The following is a 27,016-nucleotide window of genomic DNA, read 5'->3' on the forward strand; positions in this document are numbered from 1 at the left end:
AGCTGTCCCAACCCTTGAAAGGAGGAGGCTGGGGTTATCATCAGTGTGGAGAGCCCTGCCCGACAAGATTAACTCCCTCACCTCCCATGTGAGTGGGGCTCAGAGCCAGATTTAATAAGATTTAGAAAAGTGATAGAATGTATTGTGGGGAGCAAATGCCTACCCACTTTTCAGCCACAAAGTACTCATGGGAGTCAGGGATGTGTCTGGGGCTTTGGCTGATGCCGGTGTGAGAGCCGGGTACAGAGTTTGGTCCTGGCCCCTACGTGTCCTGCATGGCCGGGCCCATCTCCTTGAAGACTGGGGAAGTGCCTTCCTGCTATCCCTGGGGCTGTGTTCTTCCACCTGTTTGCACTGTGAAGTTGAGTAACACCTTTTCCTGAAATGCCTCCCCACAGTCTTCCTGCAAGGGCCCTGTGTCACTGAGGGACTCTGGGTTCTGGGGTGGAACTGGGCTGGGGAACATAGCTCTGTTGTCTGTTCAAAACCTCTTGACATCAGGGTAGCCAAGTGGGGAGCCATGGGAGTCATGCACTGTCAGTATAGCAAGGCCCTTTGATGATAAAGGCCTGATACCCCAGAAGCCAGCACAAATGATGATGACATCACCCATAAGTGACATTGTATACTTGCCATGAGAGCACTATGATTATCTCCATTTTACAGAGAAGGACACCGAGGCCCAGAGCAGGGAAGCCATGTCAAGGAAGCACTGAGGGGCCAGACCAGCGCTTGGAGCCTAGTTCATCTGCCCCAGAACCCCATGGGTCAGAAGTGCTTGAACCATCAACATCAACAAAATACATGTCCTTTACCCAAGGGGTAGCTCTGCATAGATGGTGTGGAAGTTGGTCCTGAAATCAGGTGACTGGCTTTCTTTCTCCAGATGCCTGAGGGACGTGGCCAGGACTATAGAGTCATTCTTTTGTGGCCTGATATGGTCCAAATGCAGCTCAGAGAGTGCCCAGTCCTGTGAGATGAGCCTGGAAGTGACTCAGGTATGGTTTAGATGACTGGTCCCTGTCTAGCAGGGGCAAATAACTCCTGTGTGGGACAAAACCACACTCCAGACTGCAGGAGCTGCAGGCAAGTGTTTATTGACTGCAGAGAGGAACAGCACCCAGGGCTTGCTCCCACACTCCCAGCTGTGATCGGGTGGGTGCTGGGTGACCATCATCCGCGTTGTCCCTGGGGAGCAGAATCTGCATCTAGAAGTCCGAGTCTGGGGTCAGTATGAGAATCTCCTGAGGTTAAAGGAGAAAAGTCATTTAAAAAAACTTCTGCCTTGCTGTTATTTATGCTGGCTTTGTCCTCGGGCACAAGGTGACCACTGGCCTTGGGGAGGTCATAACATTGAACTCATGCAGAATTCTTGGAAAGGGCAGAGGTCTGTGTAAAGCCCTGCAGTGGCCTGGGAACAGGTGACCTATCTGTGTGCAGTGGTGGATTGTGTAGATTTGTTGTCCCCAAGCCCAGCCCACTACCAAAACTCTCCAGGAGGTTTTATAAAATGCAAATTCCTGACTGTATCTGTGGAGACCTAGGGAGCCGAAGTTTTAACAAGCTTTTATTTTTTTCCTTTAAAACCATGTGTAGCATGAGGAACTTGTCCTATTACACCTCTTAGATTTTATGGTGACCATTTTCAAACATCCACAAAGTTGGAGGAATCATGCAACGAACCCCTGACTCTGTTGTCGCTCCCTCTCCCTCACTCTGGCTTCAACTAGTGTCTGTCCTGTTATTCATTCCTCCAGCTGAGTTTTAAAACACGTGGCATTAAAGCCACACAAGGAAACCCCTGTGCTACCAGCCAAAAACAAAGGAACAGAGCAAACAGGACACTTAAAAATAGATGCAATTAGCAAGCTTAAACCTGTGCTCCCCCACCCAGGATTAAACAGCTCAGGAATTCAGTGATTCTAATTGATAGCTTGGGCACGTGAGGGCTTGTAGAGTTCAGGGTTTGGTCTGAAAGTCCTCTGGAACCTCACATTGGACACCAGGTCATAGGAAGGCAATGGGCAAGTCATCTGTGGCTTTTCTTTAGGGTTAATAATTCCGTTTTTAACTCTTCTCAAGTGCTGAGTAGAATTGAACACCAAGGAGACACAGGTTTCTGTTTCTGTTTGCTGTTGTGACTGTGCCTGCACACAGTAGGTGCTTACTAACTGGCTGTGACTTGGCTGAATGCAATAGGCAGGGGATTACCAGGGAAGCTGCCGAGAACAAATCCCACCACTGCGCCTGCTGTGTGTATGACTTTGGAAGGGGATTTGCTGTCACTGGCTCTCGGGTTTCACCGTGTATAAAGTGAAGGTTATGGGCTGGGGGTTTAGCTCAGCAGCACAAGCACCTGGCTAGCAGGTGTGAGGTTATGAGTTCAAGACAAAACAAAACAAAACAAAACAAAACAAAACAACACGAAACGAAAATGGAGGCTACGTCAGGACTCATAGCCTGGGATGCAAGTGAAGGCTGTCATGCTGGTGCACAGTGGCCGTGGGCCATCATTATTGTTGGGGATAAAATCTGCTCCAGCCCTTCTTCCCAGCAGATGCCAAGTGTTCACAGGAGGTCTAGTGTGTGCCAGGCCTTGCTGCCAGCACTGAGATGGAGGCATGAACAAGATGGACACGAGTTCAGTCCTCACGGCACTGAGACTGTTTTGCCATGGAGTTGGGGTGTGTAACCCCTGATCTACATGCCTCATTGCTGCCTCAAATCTCATCTTTCCTGGAATGTTAAACATCCCTGTCCATCCCACCAGGACACTTCTCCCAGCTACCCATAGGCTCAATCTGTCAGCTCTTCAGAGAGACCGCTCTGACCACTCCATCTAACACAGAATCCCCCTCAGCCTTCACGCTGAAAGAGTTTTGGCCCAGACAGGACACTGTAGCCAGTAAAGCCTCAGGCGGAACCAAGGAGCTCCATCTTCTCCACCCCTAGGAATTTACCTCTGGTGCCAAAAGAATATCAATGGGCTACTTGTGCATCCCTAATGCCTCCTCAGGCTCCACCCCAAACCTAAGGTACATATATGTCTCCACTCCACGTGTTCCACGAGATCGCTGACCCTGGGGTGAGATGCCACGCCCCAGGGGATCGGGGGTGTCTTTCCCGGCATTCTCAAAATAAAGGTCATTTATATTTCATACTTCTTATCTTTCCAGCTGCCGCCAGTCCCCCACAGTTCTATCATATGGTTCCCTGACCGGGAACGGCAGACGAGAGACTCCTGGGCCCTCCCAGTTTGAGTCCCCTGCCGTTCAGGACCAGGGCTGGACTGCATCCTGCATTAACTCCTCATTTCTACACTCAGGAGCTGTAAACTTGTCGCTGCTGGTTTGCAAACAACACCAACCCAATTTACCACAGGTGAGCAACCCCGGAGATTGCCGCTGGGCCAGGCCTCAGGTGGGTTTCCTTTCCGTGGGTTTGCATGACACTCTCACGTCCTTAGATAGCCCAAGGCAGAGTTTTCCTGGACCAGCCTGTGTCCACACTGAGAGACTCTCATGTCCTTTAGAGCTTTTTAAGTTCTCACGGGTAGAACTGTTACTAAACCCACATGAAATCCACTCATATATACTGGTGATGGGCAATTATTACGAGCTTTGGAACCATATAATACCAATCGGTCTAGAGTAAAAAGTGACGACTTACACTTAGTAGACCACGGTTCGTTGCCTCATCTGGCTGTCACTCCATGGGTCAGACTCCACACCAGATTTTATCTTGGGGACCACTTCCTGTCCCCCCCCAAAAAAACCCATACCTATTTATGGCTTAGCCTGTTTTGAGAATGTGTGTCTTTTCCTGCCAGCATCCCTTTGTCTCCTCGCCGATTCCCCTCCCTCCGCCATGCGCCGACCCATTTTCCACCAAGATGGGAGAGATGAGCCCAAACAGTGTTGAGAGATACACGCGGGGATGCTTTAAGCTTTAAGCTGTTTTAAGCTTTCACGCTGTGCCCCAACTCTGCGTAGTATCTCGGCTCTCATGCAACTCTCCAGGTCTACATGGGGTCGGCTCTAATGCTGCACCCTAATCCGCGTGCCCCACGAGCAGTTCCAGCTCCACATGGCATACCAACTCCACCTCCCAGCTCTGCCCCCCCCACAGTGTGCTGCTGCTGCCCTGCATGTGTTTCTGAGGGCAGTCCCAGCCCGCCCCATGGGCTGTGTCCCGGTGCTCACTCTGCGTGCCCCGCCCCCACGCTGGGCGTGCTCTGTCGGTGGGCCAGAACACAAACACAGATAAACAGCAGCTCGGTGGCTTGGCTCATAGATGCTATTTTTTACATTCTCAAACCATTTTAATCAAGGTTAAATAAGCCCATAGACAAGATTTTAGCTGATAAATGGGAAAGTGGCTACTTGGTAATTTTACTAGCCTTGTATCAATTAAAGCCTTCAGTAATCTCCTGTTTAACAACTAAAATTAAGAGATATTTATGAATTCCTTTTGCTATAAACCACCAGTGGTGTTCTGTGTTAAGCTTACTGCCTATATTATACTGTATTGTCACTGATCTCCTGGTTAACAACTAAAATAAAAAAAAATTATAAATTCCTTTTGCTGAGAACCACTAGCTCTTTTCCAAGACAAGGGTTATATGATACATGCAAAACAGGAAAACCAACACTGTGGCAGAAATCAAACTTATACCTTTCCCAGCCTTTCTGCCTGCTCTAGCTCAGCCCTCCACTGAGCCATAATTAACTATATTCAACTGATATTAAATAACACCGTAGCTGATTTCTTTCCTAAATAAAAAGATAAAAAATTAATTAAACAGGCCATCCTCCAAAAATCAGATGGCATTAGACATTTTAATAACATAAAGAGATACTCATATATATGACATAAATGTCAGTTCCTAAAGTTCTCTGAACCTGTCCTCCTTATGGGAAGTCACTACTAAAATTATAAATATCCTGTTGATTGTATTTGACTCCTGCATACTTACTTAATTCTACAGATACCTTCTACTATAGACCAGATCCCACAACAAAAAGGCAAAACTTGACCTTCAAACCTCATAAAGATTTTAATATGGCTTTTTGTGTTTTCAACAACAGGAATAACACTTGTGACACTTGGAGTTCTGAGACAGGCAAACGGACATAAGGTGGAACTGCCTGGGCCCCCTCATGGACCATGCCTCAAATGCAGCAGAAGACATTGGGCAAGAGAGTGTCCCATCCTGGCGTTCTTTGAGACCTTACCCCAGGGCTACTGGACTGTCCCAGCCACCAGAGAGTGGGTAAGCCATCCTAACTTCCAGCCCTCACAGGAAATGTCAACACTGCCAGGTTCATTGCTGACAGATCTGCTTAAACTTGCTGCCGAAGACTGATGAGGCTCAGGGCCAACAGCAGCCCCCTTTATGGGTGTCCGTCTCAGAGTGCAAGTCCCACTAAAAATCTCAAATAAGACATTCTCTATATTTGTGGATGTAGAGGCCATATATACAGAGTTCTGCCTGAGTTTTCAGGCCACTATAGTAAGTCCTTAATCTCTATAAGAAGATATTGATGGTCAACCTATGCCATTTACAAATAGGGCCTATTTTGTGCAGGTTCCAGACTGCTTCTTCCCAATCCACCCAGTGGTACCAAATCTTCCCTCCACCACTCATTCTACAGTACTAAATCTTAAAATGCTTTTTATTCCCTTGTGTTTATACAGGCTGACCCAGACACTGAGGTCTCAACAGCTTACACCTGTTATCGCTAGACCACTCCCTTCCTTTCTTATTCACCAATTTTTCAGACAACCCTGGTCAAGACTGGCAGATAAATTTTGTCTTCTCACTTTTTTTATACTTTTTCAGGATACATAAAAGCCTTTCACACAACCAGGGAGACTGCTGATATACTTACTGAAGTCCTGTTATAGCAAATCATTCCAAGGACTACAACCAGGTTACAGTGACCCATACCTGATATTCTTGACAACCTCAACAGTGATCAGAGTTGCTAGACTGCCATCCTGGTTTCACATCACTCAGGCTAAGTGGTGCCCTTCCAGCCCTAGATCTCACCATCCTTTTGCCTATTCATCTCTGCCTTATGAAGGCCTCACAGCCACAACTCTCAGGCTGTCATGTTTTGTTATCCAATTTGGATTCTAATTTATTCTTTTTACAGCAGGACTCTTAATAGTATTTCCTAAAGACTCCCACATCATGCATACCAGAGACAAGCCTTACCCTTTTAACTTTTACCCTTTCAGATGGCGGAGTAATCACCTCTCATAACTTCACTCCTCCTAACCCCACATTTATTTTTCAGAATTCTACCTTACTGTGGCAATAATTCTACCTCAATATGGTCCTGATATAATGACATGTCTAAATCAAAGGCACCTTTCCTTCTACCTCACCTGGGTCCTTAAATATGACAGTGCCATCTCTCCTCATAACATCTTGTCTCTTTGTTTTTCCAGTATAACATATGTGCATTCACCAGTGAAGTTGTCCTGGCTAAAACACCTGGCACCAGCTTCTACCTGGGCATCAACCGTCATCCCATCAACTCCCCTACACCCCAGTACAGTGCCCCTTTATAGTAGGAAGCAGTAAAGAGAGAAATCTTTGTCCCTTTTCATAATAATAATCGTAAGATGGGATATGAAAGAGTTTTGGCCCAGACAGAACACTGTAGCCGGTAAAGCCTCAGGCAGAACCAAGGAGCTCCATCTTCCCCACCCCTAGGAATTTACCTATGGCGTCAAAAGAATACCAATGGACTACCTGTGCATCCTTAATGCCCCCTCAGGCTCCACCCCAAACCTAAGCTACATATATGTCTCCACTCCACGTGTTCCATGAGATCGCCGATGCCGAATAGGGGGAGATGCCGCGCCCCAGGGGATCGGGGGTGTCTCTCCCCACATTCTCAAAATAAAGGTCATTTATATTTCATACTTCTTATCTTTTCAGCTGCCGCAGGTCCCCTACAGTTCTGTCACGTGCTCTCTTCTGAGCATGCTTCATTTTCCTGCTTAGCCCTCACTGAATTGGACTAAAGCTCTGCTTTCATGAATTTACACATCTGCCTCTCCTGCTAGAACGTGGATACCGAAAGTGGCGGGCTCCTTTGTTTCTGTTCACATCTATAGCCTCAAGCACCCAGAGGCAGTCCCCGCCCGAGGTAGGCCTTCAAAAGAGCCTTGGGGGGTGAATGAGTAGTAACAAATGAAGTGGAAACATGTGATGGCCCCAACTGCAGATAAGGAGGTGGGCCTGAGAGGGACAGGACTGCCCACAGCCACACTCCCCGCGTGTCACCAGCAGGGCCCAGGCAGTTTATGCGCAGGCACCACTCACCTGGGCCGAAGACCAGCTAGCTGTTTCGCACCCCAAGGCCTTCACAATTGGCATGCAGATCCCAGCTCTCAATTTGCCTGGAACAACAAATGTGATCACAGGTGGTGGGCTGAGGTTCTGCAGGGAAGCCGGATTTGGACTCTGCGCCTCAGTTCACCTGTTCCCTGTCCCAGCACCTGCCCAGCTGTATCTCTCCACCTTTTGCCTGTGGCACCAGCCTCTGGCTGTCCCAAAGTGTACCCCTTTACAACTTCTCACAGTTCTGCTCAAGAGCAATCACTGGCTCCCACCATCCACAGCAGAGGTTTCTATACTTTGAGATTTCCTGCTCTAATAAAAAGAAATTAAAAGGGTGTTGCTAGCATTGGTTAACAACTCTCCCCACATCCTCAAACCAAGGCTTAGAGTAATGCTACCTATTCCACAACCCTAACAATATGGCCGCATGCTATAGCAATGGCTGGGGAAGGTTGGGTGCAGATTGTGCCCAGCTCCTTGGCCCCTTATGCACCAAGTCTCTTTCTGGTCTTTCGGAAAGGCACTCTGATTTTCCACTTCATAGATGGTAAGCCTAAAGCTCAAAAGGATGAGCAGCTTGTCACAGGCCAGGCAGCCAGCACAAGAGGGCCGGGACGTGGAGCCTGGTCTGCCAGTGGCACCCTGAGTGTGCTGTAGGAGTATCTCCACTGTCTTCTTCCTGTGGGCTCCCCTGTGAGGCTGGACTCTGCCTCGCCCCTCTCTGCAGGGCCTGGCACTAGCTAGTAAAGGAACTGGGCCCGGAGTTTGGAGATGGCACGGTCATCTTCCTGGTCAGGAAGGCTCCCTGGAGATGGCGGAGTTTGAGAGTCTGACTACAAGCAGAAACCAAGTGAAGGGATGCAACGTGGGCAGAAGAGGTAAAGCAAAGCCCCGTGGGGAGAGGGCACTGGGGGCAGAGGGGCTCACTGTTCTGGTTTGGCAGCAGCTCAGCAGTGAGGATCATGGTGATGGCATCTTTCAGAAGATTAGTCTGTGGGAAGAAGGGGAGCTGTCACCCTGGCTGAATCCCAGATCCTCCTGCCCTCATGGGTGGGCAGAGCTCCTCCCTGTGGTGAGAGCAGCAGCTGAAATGATGGAATTCGCCCCTTTGCAGATTAGAGCTATGAGGAATTCCAGGAACTAGACAGATCCAGGTGAGGCACGACCTCAACTGCTTGGGGGACCCTGCAGGTGGGGTATGGGTGCACTAGAGGACACCCCCTCCTCAGAATCCGGCTACTCTTTTGCTGTTGAACTGGGAGTTGCCTGAGCTTCTGACTTCCCATGAGAAGCCAGAGCCCTGAAGTTCACATGGAAACCTCCTTGCTTTAACATATTGGTAAAAAAGAATTAACAAACAAAACACAAAGACCAATGAACGCATGGCTGAAAAGATAGATCAGCCAGTTTGAGATCTCAGGTTTACTCTGACTTAGATGGCTAAACTGAGGACCAGAAGAAAGAGGCTCCCCAGGGTCACTGTGGCGAGCCTCTGTGACCATAATGGGACTGTGAATGGAGCTTTGTTTTCTAACACAGGCCTCAAACTGTGCTAAAAACAGCAAGGGTGGGTATCGTGTGTGTCTCCCTTGTGTCTGGATACGGCAGGGGCCTGGATGTGTAGCCAGGAGGTCTGGCTTCGGTTGGTTGCTGGAGACCCTGTTCTCCCCCAGGGTTCCTGTAGGATTTCCTCCAAAGCAAACCTTGGGCAATATCTCTTTTTAGGATGGACCATTCCAGCCCATCTCTGTGACAAGGGACTGTCTGTTAATACTTACATTGAATACCCCAATATCTGAGTTCATAAGTCGGATCCGGTCAGAACTGCAACAAAAGATGTACATGAGAAGAGCCCTGTGGTGGTCCAGTCATCCCTTCAACAGCTATTTATTAAGCACCTACAGTGTACCAGGTACAGCACAGGCACTTGCGGGACAGTGGTGAACTGAATTAAATCCTTGCCTCATGGAGTTTATATTCTAGCTGGGCAGGGACACAAATAGTGGTCCAAAGAACAGACCTCCCTCAGGAATGTGGACTAGGGTGCCCAGGATCTGGAGGAGGGGCACTTGATTCTATCTCTGCTACCCACTGCCAGGCAGGAGTGCCAGCTCAGGCAGGCCCCATAGACTGAGCTTCATATGCTGGCAACTGATTTATACTAAAAACCCCAACCCTGCTGGGCAAATCCCAACACACCCTGGAGCCTGGTCTACTGTGGAAAGCTCCAGTCTGCATCCCCTGAACTCACTCTGGGGTGGAGGAGGGCGTGGGACAGGAGAATCAGCAGGGCACAGAAGGTACTTCTGTGCTGGCTCCAAGGGGCTCGGTGTCTGAGGCTGAAAGACACTGTCTGTCTTGGAGGTGTTCAGGACAGGCTGCCCAAGGCCGCAGGGCTGCTGCAGTGTGGGCCACTCCTGGGCCAAGGTGAGCCTGCCCAGGGGCTGCATCAGGCCATTATTTCCTTCCTTGTCTCTGGTGTTCAGTCCTCAATGACAGGAAAGCCCAGGCAAGGCCACCTGCCTGCCCACCCTGGAGCAGCCCTCACCTGATGCCCACTCACTGAGCATTTAAAGAAACCCATGCCTACAGCCTAACCTCATTTTCATCAGCAGAATCTTCACAGTGACTCCATGTTTACCTGATGTCTTTAAAGTTGATCATAACACGGTCACCTTCGTTGTAAAACTGCACCTCCGATTTTGTTTCCTGCAAGAAAAGCCTATGTTCCATTGCTTTGAAGTGGAGACATCAGCATGAAGTGAGGACCATATAAGGAGGCTCTGGGGTCCAGCTCTCCTGGTCTGAATCTCAGCTGCTGGCTGTGGCCTTGGGGAAGGGTTTGCCCTCCCTGGGCTTCACTTTTTGCATCTCATAAATGGGATAGTATCTATACTCCACCCCATAAAACACATGTTACATAGGCTTGCACAGAAAGACAAGGACAACAACACAGCCAGTGTATAGAGCCCTGGCTGTGTCAGGTGATGCTCTGAGAACTCTATGTGACAATGCTCAGTGGTCTGACTCCTTTGTTCCAGGCCCTGTCATTACCTGGTCGTGGAGGTGAGAAAGCTGAGGAAGAGGACCACAAGGCCCTGGGAAGTTTGAACCACTGAGAGTGTTACTGGGAAGTATGGAAGCTATACCAGATCCCACAAATGGGCTCCAGACAGGTATCAGTCTGATCCCTGGCTGGAGGTGACCCTGAGGGCAGAGTGCCAGGCTCAGCTCCAGGTCAGCAGCATCCAGAGGATGCCTTCATTCTGCAGGCTTGGACTTGATGGTCAAGGTGTCCCTTGACCACGGAGGGTTCACTAGGGAGTGAGGCTGGCCTGAGGGCTGCGGGTCAGAGGATCCATCAACACAGGGGCACCAAGGCACCAGGGCACCAAGCCAAGCTCCTCCCATTGTGCCACGCCTACTGTGTCTCTGTGAAAGGCCCTCTCAGCTGTGAGCTGCATGGCCCACACCGCTGTGCAAAGCTCTCCCTGTGGTGAGGATGGTCGACTCGAGCCTCCTTGTCACCACAGGTCCTGCCAGACGCCTGGCTAGTCCCATTGCTCCGCATCTGCCTCATTTCACAGTTTCTTTGCCTGCTGCAGTGAATGCAGCTGGTGTCCCACAGATGCCCAGGCAAGGTGGCAGCACCTCTCAGCTGCTGAGTGCCCAGCTGCCCTTTCTCTACAGATTTCCTTGTGTCAGTGAAGCTCTCTCCCTGGGAGATTTTGTTCTCACTTCCCCTGGGGGCTGTTGGTGGCCAGTGACTGGACAGTGAGGGGTACAGAAGGCTGGCCTTCTGGTCTCTACAGGACTTAAACATGGTGCAATCCCCAGCCGGTCCCAAGCTACTTTCTGCTCATCCCTCACTGTTCTGTCCTGAGAGCTGTTCCCCAGTATGTCACCTTTACGAGAACTTTGTCCCAGGCTCTACTCCTGGGGGCCATACTCAAGACCCCTTCTGAGAGGCTTGTTTTATGATGCCCCACTCCATCCCTTTACCTGCAGCTTTTTTCCAGAGGAATCTGTGATCTGAGCTGTCAGAGCTCCTGAGAACACCCAGGGAAAACCTCCTTGAGATCAGTTACTTCTGCTCAGACATTAGAAGAGGCCTCAGCACGCCTGCTGTCTGTCAGTGTGGTTTGCATGGAGCTAATTCCTGGGCCCACTCCTGCATGCATCAGTTTTTCTTTCTTTCTTTTTTTTTTTTTTTTTTTTTTGGTATCAGGACTCTAACTCAGGACCTTGCACTTGCCAGGCAGGTGCTTATGCTGCTGAGCTATATCCCCAGGCCCTAGATTCAGTTTTTTTGACTACACAGATCAATTCAGGGATGGGCATATGACCCAAGCTCATCCAGTGAGAGTCATCCCTGGGACTTTTGCAGAACTTTGAGAAAGAGAGGAACTTCTTGTTGGAACTGTGGAGCTGATAAGATACAAGCTCAAGACATCTTGGGGCACTTCTGTGAGCAGACAGTCTGAGGGTGGGGAGGGCTCAGAGGCAAAAAAGGCAGCCACAAAGGAGCAAGTAGAAAGAAGATGATGTTACTAAAGAACACAAATCTGGTTATTCTTGAAGCTAATGTCATCTAGAGTTTGCAGCAATATAATCTAATCCGTCACCTTTTTGTGCATGTGAGATGAGTTTCTGCCCAATGGTTTGACCCTGACCAATAAAGTCATGGGGTCAAAGTTAGGCCCTCAAAGCTCTCGACTTGATTCACAGATCCTCCCCGCAGCTGGTTAGGTGACAAGAGGGGTGAACAGCAACAGTGAAGGACAGGCATGCTGCTGCAAAGTCACGGATAATTGAACTCACAATGCCCAGGGTGAAGAGAGGGTGGGGTTTTTTATCTGTGGCGAAAATGTCCATGACGATTTGCTGGGCTACCGTGCTGCTGCCTGGGATCAGGTGGAGGTAGGGAACATTCCGAGTCACCATCTTCACTATCTGAGTGTTGTCCAGTCTATCTGCAACCTGCAAGGACATTAGACTGAAGTGTGACCTCCCAAGTGCTTCACTATGCTGCCCCATGGGGCCTTGCCCCTGCCTCTTCTCTGGCTTCTTGACTCCTCTCTGTGTCTCAGACTCACCGTCCTTGGCGCACACCTGGGATCCTGTTGTCCCTGCAGGCAGCTGCGGCCTCCTGCTCTCAGTGTGTAACACCTTCCTCTTTGGGGAAACCAAAGCAGGTGCCCAGTGATGCTCCAGCATCTGTCCTTTGTCACTGTGCTTGCAGTGAAATGTCATCTATGTGACTGTCTGATTCAAATTTCCCTGCTAGACTGAAATCTCCGAGAGGCTGGGCCTGGTCTACCATGGTTCCCAGTGGTGGAAGGGAAGTGGACAGTGCTGTCTGCCCCAGAGACCTCTGTCCAGACTGCACCCATCACCCATCCAGCTGCAGGAGGTGAATGAATCACTCACCTGTTTACTGATTTTCTGAAGGCTCAACTTCAGCTTTCTGGCCACATCTGGATGCTGAGGAGGAAGCCAGAGCTGATCAATCAGATGTGACAGGCAAGGCATGTGTCTGTATCCCACTGCTGAAAAGGATTCCTAGAACCCCAGAAAACCTGGGTGCCCAGGTTGGGCCACATGTTTGTCACTGATGGAACAACAGCCCCTAGGCCAGGCACTGTGAACATCTGCTTTGTATAGGCAGTGGCTGGGGACCTGTACCTGCTCCCTGCTCACTCCCTTTCCTGTTGCAGCCATGAATGGGGTTGATGCCAACCACTCCCCATTTGCTCACCCTCCTAGCACTTGATCCTGAGTTCTAATCCCCAAGAATTGGGATTGGAACCTGTTGTCTGTCTGCTGACCTGAAGCCCTACCACCCTCCTGTAACTGAGCAATGCTTTCTCCCCTGGACCTTGGTTTCCCCATCAGGTGCCCTGGAGAAGATGGCTGCTAGTGGTGGATGTGTGTGCTACAGTCTGCCAAGCAGCATTAGTAATGATTCTGAGTTGCGGTGGTGCCCAGGTTCAGTGAGAGGGAGAGCCCTGATCACTTAGCCTGCCGTGACTTGCACAGTGGCAGGAAGCAAGGTGACTGCCATCCACGGATGGTTCACTGTCTGAGATACCCTTTGGCTCCCTAAGACTATTACATGGTGGAAACAAGTGGGCCAGAGGGCAGGAGCAGGGCCAGAGCTGAATGTGACAGGAAGCTTTCCGGCTTCAGAGGCTACATCACAGCTAGGGTCCATGACGGGAGGAATTTACCCTGAGGCCACACTCCAGGAACCCAGGTAGTCTTTATCCTCTCTGCTTAGCACATGAGACAGCAGAGTCCCCTCCTCTGTCTCAGTGAGACTCACGGCATAATCCAGCAGGATCACAAAATTTTCCGAAGGCAGCAAGGTGGCAATCACAGCATTCACCAGGTCCTGCCGTATGACGAAGCTGGAGCTGGTGTTACCCAGCTTGGGCACTGTCAGGGTCATCTCTGAGCTTTGGAACCATGTCGTCACTTGGCCCTTTGAGTTCAGCACCCTGGCCTGAGGAGATGGGGCAGGGAGGGGGTTCCAGGTGTAAGGCCACAGCTTCCTCAGCCAGAGCCAGTGGGTCAAATGTGTCCCCCATAGCTCATTAGTGGAAATATAAGCCCTGGGAGCTGGACAGAGAGCTAGTTGTGATTTGTGGATTAATGTTGTTATTCTGAGGGTGGGTTTTTTTGTATTCAGTGTCTTACTGTGGCAACGAGTTATGGTAGGTGGCTGGCAATATGTCCTCCACCTGAATCTCAGATAATCTCGATTATAATTGTTTTTCTGCATAGATACGTTTTTTTGTGTGTGTGTGTGTGTTGCCCATGCTGGCTTTAAACTTCTGTTTAAATCCTCTTGCCTCAGCCTCCTTAGTGACTGTGACTACCAGTATGCATCACTGCATCAGAATTTCAACACGTGTCTTATTTTTCATTTATATTTCAGCTTCCCAGATACCTCAAACTCTTTAAATGAAGGAAAAATTCAAAACAGTAACAAGATGAATGTATATGTTTGATGCTGCTATTTCTGAAAGGATTCCTGAGAGCTAGCCTGAGATTCATGCCATCCAGTTCGGCAGGACCCCAGGGAGTCCAGCCCCAGCAAGGCTGTGCAGCCCCACATTTTACAGAGCTGACAGTTACCAGTACTTTCTGTCTTCCAGGTCTGACATGGTTTCATTTTATTCTATCCTAAGTGGCTATTACTCTTTACATTTACAAGCAAGGAAACCGAGGCTCAGCGAGGTGAAGAAACCAGCCCAGTTACATAGCCAGGGAGTCATGTAGCTGGAGAGAAACTCAGGTCTGTGTTACCTTCCCGAGCTCTGTTGCAATGTCTCTAGCCCTAGGGGATCTGCAGGAGCGAGCCTGAGGAGAAAGGCCCAGGGCCCCGGCACAAGCAGGGTTAGAGCTGGAGGACAGGGCCTGGGTACATGCTCTAGGTGACCCTCAGTTCCCATCGGCAGGGTTTCCTCCCTCAGATTGGCCTGCGTGGGAGGTACTCAGCTTGTGATGTCTTCCAAAGCAGTCTGTGCACCCTGACGTGACTAGGTTCTTCCCTTACTGGGTCTGACCCCTGGTGACCAGAGAAGAGCAGGGCAGTCCCTGGGATGACTGCAGTGACACTCACCTCTAGGTAAAACCGGACAGTATCTTCCTCAATGATGAGGAACATGGGGTCAAACACCAGGCCTCCAGGATTGAGGGGAATGGGCACTGCTCAGGCAAGAAGAAAGTTCTGTGAGGCTGAAATGCCGTGTGGACGGGTGGTCTGCAGCTGCTTCCAGCAGCTCAGTATTGCACCAGGGAGGGGAAGAAGGAAGGAGCCAGAGGGAAGATGACCACGCTGGTAATATCAACAAGAAGGTTGGCAGTGAAGACCCATCCCTACAGCCACCTTGCAGGAAGCCTGGGTTCAGAACAATGAAGTGACATGATTTTGGTCAAACTATGACCGGGATTGCTATTTATAATTCTCCATCTCCCTAACATACTGCAACACACACCCAAAAGCTGGCAGGCTCTGGACCCCAGGCGCCAGGCCATTGAGCAGCTGGATCGTCTGCGTTCACCGCAGGATTCCCCATTAGGCCGCCAGGTGGCGGTGGCGTCTCTCCGGCCGTTAGGTGGAGACCCGAGAGGCCCGCAGGATGAGGCCCCTGGGTGCTTTCCTTCCCTGCCAGGAGCCCTGACCCTGATTCTGATCTTGACCTGGAGTCCGCGGAGCAGAGGAACCAGACAGGCTTAGGTTTGAGCCCACTGACTCTGCCTCGTCTCTTTGTGTCTCCGAATCTCTTTCTTTCCTTTTTTTTTTTTTTTTGTCTTTTTGAGAAAGCGTCTCTCTATGCAGTTTAGGTTGGCCTTGAACTCACTTTGTAGGGTAGGCTGGTCTCAAACGCTCAAGGATCCTCCTGCCTCAGCCTCCTGAGTGCCGGGATTACAGGCGTGAGTCACCATGCCCAGCTCTGAATCTCTTTCTTTTCTTTCTATTTTGCCGAGACAGGGTCTCGAGGGTCCTAAGTGAACGCTCTACAACAAGCGACACCCCCAGCCCCAGGTGCCTTTAAAGGAAGTGTCCTAAGTTCCGCTTTGTGGCCAGTTCTGTCAGCCCTGCACAGCGAAGTTTGAATTACACACACTTGGAACTGGGAAAATTGGTTTCTCAGTCCTCGCCGGACTAGTAATTTCCTCAGTGAGCTAAGACACATGACTCAATTCCTCAAGCCTCAGTTTCCCCCATGACTCAGTGCGGGCAATGACTGCTGCTTCATGCACTGTCTGAGGAGTGGGTGAGCCAGGCTGTGTCCTTCTGTCTCTGCTGCTCTGGAGAGGAGAAATGACTTCCTCCTGGGCACACATGTCTCATCTCTTCCCTTGTCCCCTTTTCCCTGTTAGCATACTGTGGCCACTCTACAGTATCATCCCCCCTTCCCATCATCCATCCCTCCACCCACTCAGCAAGTATAAGCACTTCTGTGTCTCGGATTTTCCTATAAACTTAATCCTCACCAACCATGCTGAGGGCAGGATGGATAAGCTGTATTTCCAGGAAAGAAAACAACATGAGGAAGCAGGGTGACTCTCTTAAAGCCGTGAAGCAAGTCAGTGGCAGGGCTGGGACTTGAACTTGGACTTACCTGGGCACCTGCTGGTCTCACATGGAACCTTGAACATACAGGATGCTCAGGAGGTCATACTTGTGGCAGATTTTCATTTGCTTGTCCTGGGCAGGGATCAACCCATGCCAACCTACCTGCCACTGGGGCCAAGCTGCTGCTCAGGCTCCAGGGGAGGCCCAGAGGCTTATTCTGCAGTGAGGAAAAAGTGGAGGAATGGGAATCGCGCACCTACCCGTCATCAGCTGCAGGAGGCTTGTATACATGTCATCAAAGGCAGCCTTGATCACAGGACACAGCTACAACAGTACAGTGAGGAGTCAGCTCTGTCACACCTGTGCCCACCCGCCCAGCTAGTCAGAGACCCACTGCTGTGCCTCAGGCCAGTCAGGTCCATTCCCCAGTCATCTGACCCCAGAGTCCACTGCAACCCCCAGGGTTATCTGAGGGCTTTTGCAATGATTTGTTAGTTGCTTTACTAACCCAGACCCATAGAGGACAGAGGAACTGGCTCAGAGACCCCCAGAATGCACTGTCAAGGGACCTGCTGTCCACAGGAAGGGTTCCCCTGGCGTCCAGTGCGTTCTGTCCCACCATACCCCCAACCTTCACCTATCAGTGTCTCAACCCTGGGTGCATGTTTGATACTCCAAGATACTAGGGTTCCACCAGAGCAGTTACATATTAGCTGCCTCCAAGTCTGGGTTATGATGAGACATTGCAGTTTTTTAAAGCCTTCTGACAGTTCTGAGATTCACCCAGGGAAGGAGACCCACATATTGACATAAGAAAGGGCTTCTTCATTTTCTACCAGGCTCTTGCCAGCTGTTTATCTCCCTGGAGCCAAATAAACTATGCGCATGACCACAGAGACTCACAGTGGGAAACCAGGGTGGTAAATGGAATGCCCCTCTACTTGGCATTTTAACCCTTAGAGAGAGATGTTATGCAAAGAGTGCATTTTGATTCAAGATTCTTGATGTGTTTTCCAGAGAAAATATCTTTTATCTATTAAAATATGACATCAGATAAACTATGATTTTCCTGGAGGTTGGGAAAAAATTTATAGTGAGACCCTGCCTTTATGTGCATGACTGTGTGAGTTGTGTGTGTGTTACTGTGGACTGAGCCTGGGCTCCCAATTGACCTACATCCCCAACTCTTTTAATTTTTTTTTGAGGCAAGATCTTGCCGGGTTTTTACGTTGTAAAGCCTGCATTCATACTTGAGATCCTTATCCTCAGCCTCCCAGAGTGCAGAGATTACAAGTGTGCACCATCACAAGCAGCTAAGAAATTCCTGCCGTTAAATAAAGAATAAGTTCCTTGAAAAAACCCCTTATGTCAGAAAAGCCCAGTGTCACCAAATTATCTCCTTTCAGGTTCCATTAAAAGAAAACCTTTCTGGGCAGGTTCTTTTGCTAACAGTTAAGGATCTCAAAAGTCTCACAATCACAAAGCATTGCCTTGACTCTGATACCATTTATATTATTCTCTCCCCTTGCCTCCTACCTCTTTTGCTTTTTTCTTACCCTCTTCCAAGGTAGAAGAGAAAAGCACCTTACATCAATGGAATTGACCTTAAAAATTAATCTTATAAAATCTCATTTGAGCCAGGTGTGGTGGTGCACCCTTGTAATCCTAGCACTTGGGAGGGTGCGGCAGGAAGTTTGATGTGAGTTTGAAGCCAGCCTGGGATAAAAAGTGTCAGGACAGCCTGAACTGCATAGTGAGACTCTGTCTCAAAAACATAATAAAAAACAAATCTCATCTGCGTGTTCTTTTTCTTGGTAGCATGTGCTCTACCACCGAGCTATACCCCCAGCCTCAATTTTTGATCATTCATTTACTTTTCTTTGATCTCTTTAATTTATGGATATTTAGCTTGTTAAAATAATAGATCTTTGAGCCAGGCGTGAAGTTTGCACACTTGTATTCCCAGCAGTTTGGGAGGCTGAGGTAGGAAGATCCCAAAGTCTTGGGACTTAGTGAGACTCTGTCTCAAAATAAAAAATCAAAAAGGACCTAGGGCATTGCTCAGGGCCAAAACCCGAGGTTCAAGCTCCAGGCCCCCAAATATGTTTTTTGTGACCTAATATGATCCTCTTAAGTATTGCTACTGAAGAAGCAGAAGCTGAAACTCTCAATCCTGACACTATAAAAGCAAACTTCTGCCTTGCATGGCAGTTGTATAATTTCACGAAATGGAGGCAGAATGTTGCACTGTCTTCTTCTAGTCTGTAAGGGATGGAAGGCAGTTGCGAGCAAGACAGAAATCTCTGTTGTTCTAAAAAATACTCTTCATGAAATTCCATTGTGTATATAAAATATTGTCTTAAATATTGCTAGTATTTTAAGGTGTTCTCAATAAATACATCTCATTACTATGAAGCAAGGTTCCTTGGGGTGATTTAGCAAATGATGAAATATGATGTAGCTATTATAAGGACAGTGGCTATTATACAATCATCTAATAACATAGACTCATGTTCGATTTAAAGGCTGTCACTGAGTGTAGCTGTGTAGAAATGTAAGAGCACGAAGATGACAATCAGAAGTTGAAATGCAAAGTAGTTCCTGGGTTACGTAGAAGCATTGTTGATATTCTCCCCCAATTGTTTTAGTTATTATACCAGCTTTTCAATTAAGAAGTGTTAGTATAAAAAGTATCCATTTGGCAGGTACTTTGAGCACAGGAGAGGTGGCCTGCTGTGGGGAATGCATATTGGAGCTGTCAGTGTGGATTCAGTTCAGTTTACAAAATAAGATGAGATTCACCTGTTTTTACTGAGTTGGGACAATAAATCCAACTGGCTCTCGGGTGCGTGTGAGAAAGCTGAATGCTACAACTTGGCCCAGTTTCTAAGGGCCACTCATTAAGTTTTCAGGAGCTTCTGAGTTGGTTGATAAACTCATACATTATTAAAAACTAAACTGTACAAACTTACAATGAACATGCATTTACTAAAAAACAAAAGTTCATTACTTCCTAAATATTCTCTATTCTCCTGCAGTCTATTACTCTTGAGGCTGTATCTGTTGTGTCTGCTTAGCAAAAATACTGTACTATAGCGTGCTCCTGCGTGTCTTTTCCCCACTCTGCCCAGTGACATCACACTGGTAGTCTAAAGTTAGCCCTGGATCGAGGTTTTACACCAGGGAGCTCAGCAAAAATCTATAAATCAGGGCTCCCTCCCCTCAGCCTCTCCAGAGACAATCCTTAAGAATTTATCTGCACGTCAAGCCTCTTGGTGGACCATGACCTTGACTTCAACAGTCAAGCTAATCGGTGGTCCAATCCATTGCTCTTAGCTTTGGTGAATGGATCATTCAGTTCCAGCGGTGTCCCACCCTCAGAGGATCCCCACAGCAGCAGCTTGCAGTTCCACTCTAGATTCACAGGGGACGCAGTCCGCACAGGGCAGAGATGCTCAGTCTGCTTACCTCGGTTTGCACCAGTTCGGGCAGGGCTGGCACCAGGAGGTTCCTGATTTTTTCCGCTAGGGCATTGACCACGAAGGACAGCCTTTGGAGAGGAGTGAAGGAGATTAGGAAGCGTTGGAGAACACATGAAAAGACAGGGAAGGAGGAGCTTGCCCAAGGCCATGCAAGCTGTTTGACAGGGCACGAGAGTAGAGAGGGGACCCAGGCCACCCATTGCCAGTGGGAGCGCTCTCAGGGAGCAGCGCCCCAGGAGCAGCGCTGCCTTTGGAGTCTGTGCTGGAGCTGAGATGAGGGGAGATGGCGATTCTCTCCACCCCCCTGCTAAGGAGGTTTTGAACCCTAGCCATGGGGCCAGAGTTGGGCCCTGCCAGACTGATGCTTGATTCACTGTTCTGCTGCTAGTTGGAAGGTGTTATCACCTGCACTTTTCAGACAAGGAAGGTGAGGCACAGAAGTGATCTGCCCCATACACTGAGAGGAAGCAAAGGAGGTTTTCCATCGCATGCAGCGTATTCACTGTGGTGAAGTGTTTGATTTTACCCCAGCTCCACCTGAGCCTGCCTGGAGTGTTTTGAGGCACCCAAGGAAGAGCCTAGACCAAGAATGAGGTGGGGTAAGCCGCTTCTTCTCTGGCCTCACTGTTGCTATGAAGTGGGCAAGGCCACCGGCCACCCCTCACTCACCTGTGCAGCAGGCGGATGCGCAGGTTACTGCTGCTGCAGAAGCACTCGCTGAGGACGAGGCGCCTGGAGGTGCTGTTGCTCCTCTCCACTCTGACCAAGGCTTGGGCTTCAGACTCCATGTGGAACTCCACGATGGTCCTGACCAGGGGCCTGTGGCGAAGGCACCAGTGGACAGGCTACCATGTGACTGTCTCCATCTCCTCTGCCGGTTACCCCAAGCCCCCTAGTTTCTTTACTCCAGTTTTCCTGATCTTGCTTCCACCCATGTGTTAGAGTCCCAGCTTGTCAATATAGCAGTGCAGCACTGAATTCTGCATGGTGCCCAAACCTGCTCTTTGCACAGCTTTCTGGCCTGGTTGCTGGCCATTTCATGCTGGACTTGTGCAGACACAAATCTTGCAGTCAGCGTTGGTCTCCTTCCCTCTCCCCAGACTCACCAGGAAAACCTGCTTCCAAACCCACCAAGAACCGAGCACTCCTCTCCACCTCCCTGCCTGACACCCCATTCTCAGCCGTCATTGCCCTATCCGTGGGCACTACCTTCTGGACACCTCTCTGCCTCTGCTCTTGCCCCTGTGCTATTTTCTCACAACAGCTGGAAAAAGCCTTACAAATGTTAAGCCTTGTCATGCCTGTACTCTGCCTAGGCGCTCCAGGACTCCCACCTGTGTCACAGTCAAAGCCAAGTTTGTAGCTGGCTCACAAGTCTCAACACAATCTGGCCTCAGCTGACTGCTGACCTCATCTCCCACCGCTTTCCTCCTTCTTTCCCTGTTTGCCATTCTTAGAGCAAGGCAGGTATGCTGCTGCCCCAGAGCCTTTGCACCTGCTCTTCTCTTTGCTTGGGACTTGTTTTTTCTAGAAATCTTTGTGGGATTTGGGAGATGAGTAGATAAACTTATTAGGTCTATTGTGCCTAACTGAGGGGACACTCACGTGTTGAGTCCAGCCACCATGTTCAGGGGAATCTTGACCATCATCTCTTGGTGATAGGGTAAGGATTGGATTTGCATCTGGAGGATGCTAGCAGAGGTGACCTTCAGCCTGGATGGGATTTGTAAGAGATGAGATTCAGGTCTCATGTCCAGCTAAGTGCTGTCTGCAAGCCCACTCCCATTGTGTCTTTCCTTTCTCCAGCAGCTGCACCCAGGACCTGTCCACCGAGTCCTCACTATCATGGTTCCTTGGCTTTAGGAGGTGACTCTCAGGCTGACTCTGCAGGCCCTCTGTGACCTGACCTGCCTACCTCTCCTTGCCGGGGGGTCTGACTTCCAGTCATTCTGACTGACTCTCACCCTTCTGAGCCTTTGCCCCGTTGGTCCCTCTGCCTAGAATGACATTTTCTTTGAATCTCTGCCTCAACTGCCACTTCCATGGAGAAGTAATGCTTTGTTCCTTCACTCATTTATTCCGGGTCACCTTTCTCTGGGGTTATACTCATAGGGTTCCTGTGTCACTGTCTTATGAGCATTGTTAACTTCTCTGGGAGTTTTTACAGGGACAAACTTAGTCTATGGCCATGGCGGTCAGGGCCAGAGGTGGTGTGGACTGATGTTTGTTGACTGACAAGTGAGTATGTGAAGTGTGTTGGGGCCGAGGTGTGGGGTGGGAACTGGTCCTGGTGTTTTCTTGCCCGCTCACCAGATGATGGATTTCATGACGGTGTTCACCAGGTTGCGCAGCAGTGGGATCTTCCTGTTTGACCTGTGCTGCACAGCACTGAGCAGCGGCAGCTGTTGGAGGATGGTGGTGGCATTGTGGTCTTCCAGCTTCTGCGTCAGTTCTGCAAGCAGATCTAGGGATTAGGGGCTTGGGGGGGTCTTCCAAGGTGGAGAGGGCCCCCCCAAACCTGACCCACCCCCCATCTCTGGGGTGTAGATGTGGCCTTGAGTACTGTGACCTCTTTGACTCACTTTTCCACAAAGAGTGAAACTGAGAGTTCCCCCATCAACCAGTGCCAAAGCCGTCCAGAACCAAGAGGCAGGGAGCCCCAAGGCTCTGCTGGGGACACTTTCCCAGCCAAAGCACATTTGCTAACAATTTGCTGCCACCCATATCCTACCGGCCTGCTGTCCCCAGCCTCGGGGGCGAGACTGAGGAAGGAAGAGCCCGGAACAAGGGCCTGTGAGTCAGAAGCCCCGGGCTGGTGGCTGCCGCAGCCAGAGCTCATTTGGTTGGTGTGTAAATGCCTCAGCTCCTCTGCCCTCAGGCAGGGTGGCCCAGCCCACGTTCCCTCTGTGTCTCCAGCTTCTGAGCTGCTGCCTTGAGGTTGTTTGGCTGCTCTGTGATCATGGAGCTGGACCTTTAATATCTCTTTTTTTTGCTAGTAAGCCCTGCCAGTAGAGGCTCTGGAGGGATGTGGAGGAAGTCCCGGAGTGCTCCTTTTGCCAGGCTTCTGTGGTGTCATTGTCTAGTGGCACTGGGCTGTGCATTAGGAGTGCCCCCAAGAGCGCAGGTGAGCTTTGTGGGGCCTGACCAGCTTCCAGCCAGGGTCCTAGCAATGGCTTTCTAGCAAGTCATCAGCCAGCCTCCCTGTGGGCAGCTTCCTGGGGAGAGCCCTGGCTCCTTGGCAGTGGCTGTCTGCCTTTGCTTTGACTTGCCAACTGTGGGCCAGCCGGGCTGGAACAGCCCAGCAAAAGCCCCTTTGTCCTCCTCCCCCCACTCAGTACCCTGTAACCCACCTTTTCCATGTAAGCCTGGGTTCTCTGCCTCTGAGAGGGCTTTGTCTCAGATGCCCCTTTTATCCCGGGTGTCCTGTAGGGTTCTCCTTTGCCCTCTTAGCAAATGTCCCATTTCTCAGATCCCTGGTAATTCTTTATCTTGGACAGAACTGTGTGTGTGTGTGTGGGGGGGGATGGTGTGGCTTTTATCTCTTGACTGGCCCTGACTCATACATTGCCCAGAAGTCCCCAAGGCAGTCACTATCTTGGACAGGTGCAAGCTCCTGGCTCAGTGGCCTTGCCGAGGAGTCACAGTGTGAGTGCAGGGTGCCACTGCCTCCCCGCTACCTCCCAGAGCTCTCTGCTTCATTTCTTCTCAGAGACCCATCTTTAGGCTCTGCCTATGTCCCTGGAACACAGAGGCCTGGCCCTTGGAGTCCTTCAGGCAGCCCTGCAGATCTGACAGCTCTCCCGCCTCGGGGGACCAGGCTTTGAAGCAGAGTTTCTCAACTAGGGTGATTTCAGCCCCTAGGAGACATGTGGCAGTGTGTGGAGACATTTTTGAGTGTTGTGCTAGCTGGAGTATGTGGCTACACATCCTACAGTGCATGGGACAACCCCCACCCAAGACGATTCAGCCACAGTGGGGAGAGCCCAAGTGAGTAGGCCCTGCAGAGCTCAGTGGGCTCTGGCCAGCTCCTATCCCATTGGATGTGTCCACCAGGCCAAGAAGGCCCTTTTATTTGTTTCCAGACAGGAATCTGAGGCTCAGGGCCTTGCCCAGGGTCACAGAGCTTGAAAGTGACCCTGGAAAGTTGTGTGTCGGTCTCACGGACAGAGTCTTTGCTCTGGCACTGGGAGCCAAGGTGCTCTGATCTTGGGGTTTTGGCACAGGCAGGGGTTGTGTTGCTGCATGTGGTGGCCATACACCCCTTCTGCAGACTCCAAAGGACTGGTTTGTTGAAATCATGCAGTTTAAGTAGAAGGCTCTTGGTTTTATAGACTCTTAAAATCATAGATACTCCAAACTTTTATGACTCAGTTTTCTTGTCCCCCAAAAGTTTTGAGATCTAGCCATACCTCGTGTACCCCAGTGGTGGGAAACTTCCTTCTCTTTGTAGGACTGTTCACCTGCCCCTTGCCAGGTGATGATGCCTGGGGCGACTCAAACTTACGTTCCTTTATGACTTCTGGGCCGAGGCTGAGGACCGCAGGAGAACTGAGGGTGGCTTCGGCCAAGGCGGCTGCCAGCAAACCACAGAGGAGGCCAAGGGTCCAGGGGCCGGCCATCTTTCCAGGCAGGTGTCGGTGAGCAGCAGGTGGCAAGTGGCAGATCCTGGGGTGAGCACAGAGGGTCCAGCTAGCTGGGCAGAGAGGCCAGAGGGTGTCCTGGGGCTGTCCTGCTGTCCAGCGGCTTTCCTGGGCCAGGCTAGATAGTTGGAGGGGGAAGGAGGACTGGGGTAGGACTCAGCACTTGGGGTAGGTTTGAGGAGGGTTTCTTCTTGGAACCAGGAGGAGAAAGGCAGGGAGAAGGTCTGTGGGTGTCTCCTGGGGAGAGGAGCTGGGTGTTCTGGCCCTGTGGCTTCTCTGCGGCTGCTAAGCTCTCAGATGGTGCCCTGTGCACCCGCCAGTCTCCATGGAGCTTCCCAAATGGTTGCAGGTCAAGGGACTTCTGGTGCCCAGAAAGAGCCAGGAGTATGAGCCCACTAAGGTACAGAGGATCGGGCTGGGAGGACCCTGGTGAGCTACTGGACCTCCGTCTGGTGTGTCTGCAGCCTGATGGTGGAGGGGACATATCATGGGCTTAGGAATAGGCAGCTGCCTCTACCACTGGCTCTGTGACCCTGAACAAGTGACTTACCCTCTCTATGCCTTAGTTTGCACATTTATAAAGGGTGACTAGTTATAGTTATATTATACTTGTGTATAGTACACAAGTTACACTACAGGATTGTTGGGAGTCAGAAGGAACCATCCAGTGGTCAAAGCCGGAAGACAGAGGGGACAGCTTCCAGCCCGTTCTATTGCTCAGGGAGCCCCCACCTCCACTCTGTACCCCACAACCTCTCAGCCTGTTTGCTCTCTGTTACCCCACACACCACTCTGCCCTGGGCAGAGGGGGCTGGGGAACAAGGAGCCTCATGGCATTGCCTCCCCAAGTCCCAGCCTGTGCGCACGTGGTGCTCCATCCCTGGGCCTTTCTTGAGTGTGGCACACTCTACATTGGTCACACTGGGAGATCCCTGAGGGCCCGTGTGTCTGAGGCTGCCCTCTGTGCTCACTATTCCCCAGCACAGGTTGGACCCAGAGCAGTCAGTGTGTGCAGAGTGAGTTTACGTCACTGGGATGGGGTCTGTAAGACACAGCCTGCACCAGCCTTTTATCGCACTTTGGTCTTCAGGATGAAGGAGCTAGCATCTCTGTGTCCCCAGCCCTGACCCTCAGAGGTCCCAGCAGAGGGAGGTTACCTGAGCCCTGTCCCCAGGTGTCCACCGCACAGTCTTCCTGGCAGCTGAGGCTTTCGGCCCCCTCACTACACTGTTACCTGGACACGCTGGAGTCCTGGGCCACTGCTCCCTGCCTGGGCAGGAGGTCTGGAGACCTGGCCTTATATCCAGGCAGCCACCCTGTGCAGGTGGGTCAGGGCCTTGGACCGGGCTGAGGTCTCCAAGATAAATATTTACTGCTCTTGGTGAATCAGAGCCCTTCCTGGAGGCAGCTCGGAGCTCCGGTTTCCTGAGGTTTGGAGAAGGAGGGTCTGGGCTGGTGGGAAGGGCGGGTGGGGCACTGAGACATGTGGTAGGGCAGCCGGCCTGGGCACAGGGAGAGCCTTGCATGGCTTCCTGCTCTTGCCAATCATTCCCATGAGACAATGACGAGACTGTGGTAGTGATGATGAATGTGTGCCTCCTCATGCAGGTGCCACCCCAAGCTTTGTACTGTATGTCCCCAGGGAGGACCAGGCAGTTATCCTGACTTTACTGAGGTCAGCAAGTGGCAGAACCAAGATATGAAGCAGAAGCCTGACTCTGGAACCCACCTGGAGATGTCTTCTCAGTTTGGCAGCCATGGAGTGTCATGAGAGTCTAGGTGCGATTCACGCCCCCACCATTTCTGTGCTGTGTGACTTGGGGCTTGTTCTGCAGTCTGAACCACAGAGTTTCTGTCTGTGAAATGGGCACGCTGCTAGCACCTCTCCTGGGTACTTGGAGAAACACAGTGCACCCAGCAGGACATCGATCTTGCATAGAAGAAATGCTTAGTAGCTGTGCATGGCTGAGGCTCTCATCACTGGGACTGCTTGCAAAAGGATGAGCTTTGTGGAGAGGCTATGACAGCTTAGTCCAGATAATTTACTTGAGTTAAAGGAAGGACTAGCTTGGCTCTCCCCTCATGCCTATGTGCATCCAAGGAGACAGATCCCTATTACTTAATTCTCTTAAGAGAACAGGCTTGCATCCCTTTCTGTCACTTCTTTGTGTCCCTATGCAAGGTGTTCAGCCTTCCTGAGACTCCATGGCTTCATTTTTTTTGTATACTAGAGATTGAATTCAAGGCTTCTCACTGAGCTGCAGCCCAAGACTCTTTATTTTGTATTTTGAGAGAGAGTCTTGCCCAGGTTGGGCTCGAATTTGCAAGTCTCTCGTCTCAGCTTCCAGGTACGGCGTCACAGGTGTGCACCACTGTGCCCCATACACGACCTCATCTGTGGAGTGGGGGTAGTGGCAGTGCCTCTTTCCAGGATGCCAGGAGCGTGCAC

At 50.5% G+C, this 27,016-nt stretch overlaps 1 protein-coding gene across 1 annotated transcript; it reads right to left on the minus strand.

Annotated features, from left to right (window-relative positions):
- Positions 1 to 996: 996 nt before the first annotated feature.
- Bpifb1 (BPI fold containing family B member 1) lies at positions 997 to 25,919 on the minus strand. Its single transcript, XM_013150241.3, has 16 exons — positions 25,725 to 25,919; positions 24,432 to 24,592; positions 22,238 to 22,379; positions 21,533 to 21,640; positions 20,597 to 20,746; positions 19,914 to 19,995; positions 16,706 to 16,769; positions 14,985 to 15,070; positions 13,683 to 13,862; positions 12,788 to 12,841; positions 12,179 to 12,337; positions 9,999 to 10,066; positions 9,136 to 9,181; positions 8,285 to 8,348; positions 7,340 to 7,416; positions 997 to 1,244 (listed from the first exon to the last, which is right to left on the minus strand). The coding sequence occupies exons 2-16, from the start codon at positions 24,544 to 24,546 to the stop codon at positions 1,209 to 1,211; spliced, it is 1,431 nt and encodes a 476-aa protein (XP_013005695.1). The 5' UTR covers positions 24,547 to 24,592; positions 25,725 to 25,919; the 3' UTR covers positions 997 to 1,208.
- Positions 25,920 to 27,016: the final 1,097 nt, after the last annotated feature.

Source organism: Cavia porcellus, unplaced genomic scaffold, assembly GCF_034190915.1.
Source record: "Cavia porcellus strain 051 isolate PalLab524CR breed Dunkin Hartley unplaced genomic scaffold, mCavPor4.1 scaffold_5, whole genome shotgun sequence".
NCBI lineage: Eukaryota > Metazoa > Chordata > Mammalia > Rodentia > Caviidae > Cavia > Cavia porcellus.

Excerpts from the sequence above, each read along its gene's own strand:
- Bpifb1 (XM_013150241.3), bottom strand. The coding sequence starts at position 24,546 with ATGGCCGGCCCCTGGACCCTTGGCCTCCTCTGTGGTTTGCTGGCAGCC. Across the intron at positions 19,996-20,596 it reads CGCATCCGCCTGCTGCACAG|GCTGTCCTTCGTGGTCAATG; the intron begins GTGAGTGAGGGG and ends TCCTCTCCAAAG. Across the intron at positions 12,842-13,682 it reads TGATCCTGCTGGATTATGCC|CATCCAGATGTGGCCAGAAA; the intron begins GTGAGTCTCACT and ends CTTCCTCCTCAG.